Below are 9,990 nucleotides of genomic sequence, written 5' to 3' on the forward strand. Positions count from 1 at the left end.
CAAACGTATCCCTTTGAGTAGCCCGTGTTTTTTATGCAAACTTTTGAATCACCCTGAAGAATAGTTCTTTATTTCCATAATTAAATACTTTATTTTGATAAAGTATTTAATTAAATGTATAATATTAATGCCTCTCTTTTTTTATATATAAATTTTGCACTGTTAATTAAAACATTAATGTAAAATATTCACTGTTCATAAGTCATCATCTGTTATTTCGTATATATTTAGAGATTTTTAAGACTGTAAATAACCTCTAAATACTCCAAAAATATCAAAATAATCTATAAAATCTCTAAATAAACATATAAATAACTTCTAAAAGCTTCAAACAGTATTCTTAAGATGTACAGTATAGTATATGAATACATTCTAATCATTTCAAAATAAGTATTTATACGTTTTAAATTACGTTTATAATAATAATAATAATAAATAAATTACTTGGAAAAATAAAATTAATCTAAATTCATTAATAATCGATTATTTAGATAATTTAATTTGTTTTTCATTTCATATGTCTTTNTAATATTTTTTTTTTAAACTTATAAAATCAATGAAAAATTATTCTGTCACATATAGTTGATTTTTATAATAATAAGAAGAAAAAAGTTCAAAGTTATATTGAATTAAGATAAAAATCTTGACAACATTTTGAAGAATAAAAATCAATATTCCTTGCAAAGTAACAAATTAAAATCAATAATTCCAATTCTCCAAACAATGTATTAAAGTTTTATCGATATTTTAATTTAGATAAAAAATAATAATGTTCTTTTGTATTCATTGTATAGTTTTTCTATAGAATATTTGCATTAATTAATATTAAACTCACCTTGAAAGTGTTACAACAGATGGAAATTTAGGAGAAACCATGCAACACATAGGTGATAACTCAGTAGGAGTGTAACCAGTGGTAAAAAATGAATGTTTAAGAATTTGTTCAATAGAAGGCCTATCAGTTGGTTTGTTTTTTAACATTTTCATTATAAGATCAGCTGCCGGCTCAGAAATATTATCGGGAAGACTGTACTTATTGCCAACTATACGAGCATAGGTTTCAGTTAATGTGGAAGTCTCAAAAGGAGGTTGGCCAACTAACATAGCATACCTAAAAATCGACATTAAAAATATTATTTTACAAAATTTTATATATAACTAATCAATATTTATTTTACACGGATTTCACTTACATAATACAACCGACAGCCCAAATATCCGTTTCCATATAATGGCCCTCCATATTCAATACTTCTGGAGCAATATAATTTGGAGTACCACAAACAGTCCTTTAAAAATTAAGTAAATAAAATATAAAAGATCATTTTAATAATTAATTTAAATATACACATTTTCTTAGAGAAGTATTTAATTACATTTTTGCATTCTTTTCACTTTCATAGTAAGTAGCAAGGCCAAAATCTCCAATTTTGAGTTCCATATTTTCAGTTAGGAACAAATTTCCCAATTTTAAATCTCTATGAATAATTCCTTTTCTGTGAATATAATCCACACCTTCTAAAAACTGAAGCATGAAGTATCTAACTTCTGGTTCTGTTAGTAACTTTCTGTTCTTCAAAACATGGACTAGTGACTAAAATAGAAAAAAAAATTATTATTTATTCTCATTAAAATATTTTTAAAAAGCATTAAGTTTAAAATAACCAAAGAATTACGAAAATTTCTATCTTAAAATAATGTTAAATACTATATAAAACTGATTTTTTTTTTCAGTAAAGAAATCATTTCAAGCTTTATATATCATTAATTATCTTTCACAAAAGAAATTAAAGTTACTTCCTAATTTAGTACATTGTTCCCTGATTATACCAGCTTTAACAATCAAAACATTCACTTTTAAATTCATATATCTTTTCGTTTCCTCTGTGTAACAGCTGGTCAACGTGAGTAATCAATTTCTTAGAATGAAACTGATCAATTAAAAGATCTGAATTAAGTGACGTCACGACAGCATCTAGTAGCACCTGCCACTGTGTTTAGGGTCATATGGAGGGTCAAAACTTTCCGTTAATTAAGCTTAAAGAACTTCCGTGATAAAAGGAAAAAGTCCCATCCCGATTATGAAGGGAACTAATTTTGTTCATTAGATTCGGTTTAGTTCGCATCCTTTGTTTGTAAGAAAGAAGAATGAAGCAAGACTAAACGTTTTCCAAGTCGTTGAACTTAGATTTTCTCATGGCATCATTTCGAACAGATCGAACAAAACGTGATTAAACGGTCTGGCGATGAAGCGCTCTTTATTTATCTTACGAAGATATAAAAAAAGAATACAAACACACGAATCTACATATAAAAATATATATACATATTTTACCTTTCTTGTGCAATATTCTAGAACGATATAAACGTGATCGTCATCTTCGAAGAAGTGATGAAAACGGACGATCCGTTTATGCGTTAAGGAACGATGTAATTCAATCTCTCTCAATATCTAAAAGTAAAATTAAATCGATAAATAATTTATACATTNGACACACGCAATTTTATATATTATTATAGTAAAAAAAAAATTTATTTTTGTAAGACGTTCTGAATTTCATATTATCTTCAATAATAATACTTATTTTACTTCCTAGATGGCAGTAGATTCGTGAAATTTCCCCAGACCTTGAAATTTCCTAGAACTAGCTTTGAATAATAATTACACATTTACCTTTATCTCTCTTTTAATTTCTGTAATTGTGTTTAACCAACTTTGAATTTTGGATCTTAGGGATGAGAGAATCTTATGATTGATCCATAAAGGAGTTCAACATTATAAAAACTCCAGATTCACAGCTTATTATTGTCATGACAATCAAAAAGACAGTTATAAAACATGTTTTATGACTTTTTTTTAATATTTGGTTCTCCATTTCTTTCTCATCAATTGCTGTAAGAAATCAATCCCTAATACTGGAGTCATTGATCATTCTTGACACATTAAAACGGAATATCCATCATCACTATTGTTTTATTCAAAAATTAATATATTTATCAATTTAGACAAATGCAAATGAAATTTTTATCATTTGCTAACTTAGAATACGTTAAATCCGAACGTTTACTTCCGGCAAGATGCTAGGGTTTAATCGTTCGAGTCTATCTACAAAAAAAATTTCCCGAATGTTGGATTGGTTACGGAGGACCAATTTACACCACTAGATTTTCTTTGGGGTTTGTCAAAAACAGGGTGTACACAACAAAGGTTTGTGACATTGAAAAACTGAAAAGATGAATTGGTGAAGTCTGTGGAGGAATAACTGCAGAAATGCTCTTACAAATGGGTCAAAATTAAATGCCACCGGGATAGTTTATGTACCACACTGGAGCTCATAAATATTTTACACTTTAAATAAATTTTCTAATGGCCTAGTAAATAAAACAGCATACGTGAGAGTGCTTAACTATGTTCTTTTTATTCCTCCTCAAAATGTGCTCAATAATTTATACTACCCTGTATATTGATCATAAGTTAAATATAATTTAAAAATTTTTGGAATAAAAAAGAAATTACTACTGTTTAAAATTGAGAATGTAATGCTAGAATTTCAAATCAAAAACAAATTAAAATACAAATTTTTAATTTTAGACTTTTACTGAAACAATTCAAAATTATTATAAAAACTTTAGAGTTTATATAATTTGCATTTATTACAGTTTTAATACCAAAATGCAATTGTTTAGTACGTTGCTGAAATATTCTATTACAAGATAATGGAAATAAATTACCGTAAAATTATTTCTGAAATTAAATTTTCTTTCTTCCAAAATAATAATTTTCCAAACTCAAAACTTCAAGCAATACACAAAAACACGCAATCTCCAAAATTACTTTTTATTGACACTTGAACTTTTTTATAAAGACAATACAATATTCCTAAAATTAAATAAAGACAATATTCTACATTAGTTTCACAATATAAATAGATTTAAATTTTCTCATAATAAGAAAACACAATAATTACTTTAAATATGAAAAAACAAAGCATTAAATTAAGCCATGGAATTATTTTCATATCACATTCTGTGAAACAAAACATTAAATGTGGCAGTGTACTTTGGAACTTAGCTGATTTAATAATATATAAATAAAAACTTTTATATATATAATTTTAAATATAATTCAAAGTTTATCTGGAATTCTTAAAAAAATAATAATAATCAAAATCAATCACAGGAAATTCTAAATCAAGAAAACCAAAACGCTGCCTCGATAAATACACAAAACACAGACATTTATATACATTTATATACACTGTCATTGATTGACAATTTGAGTGATTATGACAAAAAATAAATTACTATCACAGCTAGGAAGACAGCATGATCGGCATAGGCACCAGGCCAATACGAATGTTATGTCTGTAAGAAAGTATCATTGGTCTCAAATATAAATATCACGACATTATTTGAGCAACATAAATATAGATGGTTGATATGTGCATTATAATCTTAGCCAAAGTAACTATACTACCACTATTATTATTAATTATAAAATTAACTCTCAAAAATCAAGATAGAAAATGATCTAATTCTAATTTCCGAATCACTTAAAATCTGGTTTAATGCTTAATAATTTTCAAGTATAAGATTTTATGACTGAATGAATGTTAAAAGTTAGATTTTATTATTGTAATATTCATTTTCAGAATAAAGTTAAATAATCTTTGCAAAGTAAATGTAGGTTAGTGATATATGTACTGTACTTAATATGGTTAATATATCCAATCAAACAATTTTTTTTACTGTGCTCCTGACAATGAACAAAGCAGTTTGAATTAAGTTTATGTTTGATCAGCTTTTTTAACAAGTGTATTGTTTTTAACATACAGTGAACTCCTATATAACATGAATTTGTATAATGCAATGAAAAAATTGCAACTAGTACTCAAACAAAATTTGAATTTTGTCATTCAGAGATTTTCTTCTTCAACTTCTAGGTCTAGGTTTAAACTTGCATAAAATAGTCTGATAATAAAGTCCTTGATAACATGATTTCCTTAATCTTTATCACACAACTAGGTGCACAGGTTTACACTAGGCCAGGGGTGGCCAACAGTTTTTGCCCCCAGGCCGAATTGGAAAGAAAACTTTTTCGATGGGCCGAACCCTAGAGGCTGGCCTAGGAAGATTTTGAGGTGGTGCGAGATCACATTGTGGTGTCACCCTGTAGAGACTAAATTGTACATAGAGATTACAGATACATTTTTCACATTATCATGCATTATCAACATTCTACGCTGTACTTAAGAGATTTGTAGTGGAGAGTTAACTCAATGTGCAGTGAGTTGTTGACTTTGTTTTTAGGCATCAGAATTTTTCATCGAGCTATTCGGACTTGAGTAGCTAATATTGAAATATTAATCATGGACCGCATAAATTTATTAGACAGGTGGGATTTGGCCCGCGGGCTGTATGTTGGCCATGCCTGCACTAGGCTTTTTTTACATCACACTGTATTCTGCAATACCTTAGATGCTGATACTCATTTCATGCATATGCCCCTCATATGTCAGCTTTATCTTAGACATTTAGCATAGTGATGCAAACTATTATATACACTTTTAAAAACACATATATACACCATTAAAATTATCATGATTTAGTGCACTAAACAGAACTTAACATTCTTCGGCACTACCAGTTTCTACCAGGTTTTTCTTAATCTCATTCCTATAATGCAGAATGTAACCTCTGCATTGTAAGGGGATCCACTGTATTTTAAAATATATTAAACCAAACATAAATCTAACTCAAAGTGCTTTGATATGAGCAAAACATATTTGCTTTGAATAGATAAAATATTCTTTAATTTATGTTATAGATATAAAAATTAATGAATGAAAAACATTTAATCTCTTCTGATTTCAGTTAAACTGTTCTTTTTATCATTTTGACATTTCAATAAAAAATGTTATTGTATTATTATGTATACAGTCGACCCCCCTACAAGATATAGATACGTTCCAATTTATTAGGAATCCGATTTCTTACAAGTTGTTCCAATCACAGCCCGACACATGTCAAGTTTACGGACTACAGCTGATTGAAAGGTTTTCTTCCATAAAATTAATCGATTCTACACTAATCCGACTCAACATTTCCAAAATACGTATATTTTTTCGTAGTTTTATAGGAATCGTAATTATAGGGGAGTCGACTGTAATTAGCAGTGACACTAAATTTAACTAAATTACACAATATTCTTTTCTTAAAATTTAAAAATTTTGAATGCAGGAGGTTTTATTTTAGACACTTTTAGAGAAAAAGGGTCAAACTTTTTGTTTCCAAATGTACTTAATTGGAAATGACAAATGTACGAATGATATATAGATGCATGACAAAAATTTTCCCAATGTTTCAATTGAAATATTTTTTTTAACTTATCATTTCTAAACTAATTTCTTGTGTTTTAATGTTTTAGAAAAGATAAATTTGAAGAAATGTATATTGTGTATGTGATATATATTGTAAACATTTTACATTAATGTATGAATTTTTTAAAATTTAAGATTTTTGAGAGTTAATATCATACTACAGTAATTAAAAAAAAACAAAAAAAATGGCACACTTACTGGAATGAATGAAACAAAATATTGTCTCAAAAATAAACATCTGAAAGACAAAAATAGCATTTGCACAAAATATTTCCTATACAGCTTGCATTACATAAAACATCTCAAAAATATATGTATATATCACAATACAAGGACACCATTTTTTTTCTCTTTATAAATAAAAGTGATAATGATTAAAAATCTTTTGTTTCAGCAAATTGCTGAAGAACAGACAGTGCGTACTGAAGTCTTGTTCTTATACAAGGTTCACACCCTTGCTGTGCAATGTCGGATAACAGATAGCTAGTAGATAAACGTTCTTCGCTTATATATGTTACAATTCCTTTCCTTTGATCAATACTAATCACTATTTTGGTATGATCTTTAAAAAAGTTTATCTATAAAAACATAAATAAAATCATTTCAGTTTAAGATATTTTTTAATTCAGTGTGTAAAGACATTTTAGTATTGACAATCACCTGCACTGTACCGGTACTTAGCTGCATAAGAATGGCATGAGATGTCCGCACCCATCGTTTCATGTGAGGAATGTGACTTTTACCTTTTTGTGGAGAATATTCAATCATGTGAGGTTCTCCACCCTAACAAAAATATAACAAATTCAATTCAGAATTTAGTTATTATAGAAATATATATATATATATATACACTGTATTTAAAAATTAAATGATTATTCACCTCAGTAAGATTTTCATCCATATACTGAGCAAAATATTTTAATAAAGTATATTTTTCAAGCAAGCTTGAAGGTATATTAGTAATAGTAAAAATACTAAGTTTTCCATTTAAGTCATGATATTCAATATGCCTGAAAGAATATTGTAAAAAGTTTAAACAATGAAAATATAATCTGATAGAAAAAAAAAATGTGAGTAAAGTCAAGTACTTACGTACGATCTGATGACAAACTGATTTTACTAGTGTCATTAAAAAGTACACCAATACTGTAATCTGACAACTGAAAACCAAACCCATATTTATTAGAATAATCAATCCATTTTGTCACAAATACAACCAAATGGTCATCAATTGGTGTTGGATTGGTTAATTCATCTGAAACGAAAATTTGTACATAATACTTAATATTAAATTAAATTAAAATAAACTACAATTTTAAAATTACAAATTTTATATTTATTTAATATAAAACTTCATTTCTACATTTTGTTATGAATTTAACTTTCAAAAGAATTAACTTTATATATATGCTGTATTCTGAAGTTATTTGATTATTCCAACCTGAAATCTAGGCTATAAATAATGTCACACATTACAGTTTACATTAATGATTACAAAAATAAAATTTTTTTTAAAATGTCTTATATAGTGCAAATTAACCTCTTCAACATTAACTGGATTGATACCTATAGCTAAGTACACCAATAAAAACCTTGACAATCAAGTAAATAATTTTATATAAATTCAACANAACAAAATCTGTTTTTAGAAATAGGTCAAATTTTTTTTTAAAGTGAAATACAAATAATAAAAAAATCCTTTCTTCCTCCCTTAAAAAAAAAAATGGTTCTTTAAACAAAACTCTAATTTTTTTTTTCAAATAAGAAGTGATCAAATCCTTACATTTAACTGGTTGTTTTGAAATACCAGAAAGTACTTTGACGTCTGAAAACATTAAAATTATTCTTGACTCGCTTCATTTCCTCTTGGGGAGAGCGTTAGAACTCGTTGAAATTTCTAATAAAAGAAGAAAATAGCCGATAAACGAAGTGTTTGAAGAAAAGAAACAGTATCAAGTCAAAAAAAAGAGCAAAGAAAATTTCTTTCTGGAAGTAGAAAAGTTGAGAACTCTGCAAGATACAATAGAAGGTTGTCAAGGCTCATCAATTCTTTGAATGTATCTTTGCCATTGAAGAAACAAAAAAAAAGGAAGAGGGGGAAGAAGAAACAAAAAAAAAATAAAAATAACTTTTTCAAAATCGAATGATTGAAATAATGAAACCTAAAATGACTCCTATACCTTTGCCTTTTATTTACAAATGGCAATCGTAGTAAAAATGATTGTTTATGTCGCGAGTTTAGAAAAAGAAACAGTCTTCATCTGCTACGTAATTAGTTGGTAGCTTTACCACATAATCCGCTTTCCAATAACTTCTCCTGCTTTTCCCTCATTTTTTACTTTTTTTTTTATTTTTTTGTTGGAGGGTTTTTCTACCCACTTGACCAATAAGGATTTTTGTATTTTTTTTCTTTTGTTTTTTTTTTTTTTGGTGGAGTAAAATATCCGCTTCATTAGTTGTACACAATGAATTTGCTAGTGTTGGGAAATCGCCTATTGCTATCCATGTGACAGTTAATTAACGAAGGACCATTGATGGCAATGGTTCAATCACCGCAGAAACATGACAGTTTAAGACTTTCTTCAATGGAGTTTTTCATCTAATTACGCTTTCTTCGAAACTGTAATCTCTTAGAATCACTAAAATGCCACCGGAGTATTAAGTGGGACGAGATACATTAGAAGACAAATTTCTGTAGAGAGTGGAAAGACTCTTATTGTCTACTCATAAAAATGTATAAGAAGTGATGCTTAATTAATATCCTTACTTCCAAAAATTCTATTTTTTTTTTCTCTCTCTCTTTTTTTTAATTCTTAAATTTAAATTTATGTATAAAAAATGTTTCGGTAATTAATATTATGATAGTAGAATAAATGTGATCAATGGGGAAGACTGAATAAATTTCCTTTAACATTTAGTTGTAATTTAGATTAACTGTGTTGTTTTTTTTAAATATATTTAATTTTTAAGATGGTTAATTTACTTAAAATAATATGAAAAAATTATTTTAAACATTACTTAAATAATAAAATAGACGAATTAATGCGATAAATTGGACCCTACATAAAACGCTTCGTTTAGCATTACTTCAGCGATGCTTTACTAAAGTAGCATTGCAATAAAACACCATTTTTGAGATAATTTAATATCTGAACCGTTAAAAAACGGCGTAACAACAGAAAAAAATGAAATCTGAAATTATTTCTTTTCATTTCAAAATGATGGTATGAGTTATAATAACGCCCATACACAATGGAGGAAAAAAAAATGCCACAAGAAGATAAAATTATAATAGTAATAATAGTAATTTCCTCCAGAAACAATTGTCTCTCTTTTTTTTTTCCTTGGTAAAAATGGAGAGTCATTACTTTGTTACAAGCAGAAGAAAGAGTGGAGAAGCAATGATTTTTGGGCCTTTGTTTAAGATAAGACTTTGGCTGTTGTGACAACAGATAAGGTACCAAATTGTCTGAAGTACCTCACCAAACAAGAACGATGACTCTTTGCCAGATTAAAGGACAAACTCCATATTGACTGGATTCGGCTAATCAAAGTGAAGAGAAAATATTGAATGATGTTCACGCAGATCAATCGTGTCTCACGCACACAC

At 27.7% G+C, this 9,990-nt stretch overlaps 2 protein-coding genes across 2 annotated transcripts; both read right to left on the bottom strand.

Moving 5' to 3' along the window:
* Positions 1–755: 755 nt before the first annotated feature.
* Positions 756–2,926, bottom strand: LOC111621530 (serine/threonine-protein kinase PLK1-like). Its single transcript, XM_023363723.1, has 5 exons — positions 2,918–2,926; positions 2,336–2,452; positions 1,377–1,594; positions 1,194–1,289; positions 756–1,111 (listed from the first exon to the last, which is right to left on the bottom strand). Exons 1-5 carry the CDS (start codon positions 2,924–2,926, stop codon positions 832–834), a joined length of 720 nt encoding a protein of 239 aa, XP_023219491.1. The 3' UTR covers positions 756–831.
* Positions 2,927–6,478: 3,552 nt separating this feature from the next.
* Positions 6,479–7,957, bottom strand: LOC111623132 (serine/threonine-protein kinase PLK3-like). The gene is made up of 4 exons (XM_023365640.1): positions 7,473–7,957; positions 7,261–7,390; positions 7,041–7,163; positions 6,479–6,958 (listed from the first exon to the last, which is right to left on the bottom strand). Exons 2-4 carry the CDS (start codon positions 7,279–7,281, stop codon positions 6,755–6,757), a joined length of 348 nt encoding a protein of 115 aa, XP_023221408.1. The 5' UTR covers positions 7,282–7,390; positions 7,473–7,957; the 3' UTR covers positions 6,479–6,754.
* Between the last annotated feature and the right edge of the window lie 2,033 nt (positions 7,958–9,990).

The sequence above is a fragment of the Centruroides sculpturatus genome, unplaced genomic scaffold (genome assembly GCF_000671375.1).
Source record: "Centruroides sculpturatus isolate CEXI.00-Female unplaced genomic scaffold, Cexi_2.0 scaffold29, whole genome shotgun sequence".
In the NCBI taxonomy this organism is placed as follows: domain Eukaryota; kingdom Metazoa; phylum Arthropoda; class Arachnida; order Scorpiones; family Buthidae; genus Centruroides; species Centruroides sculpturatus.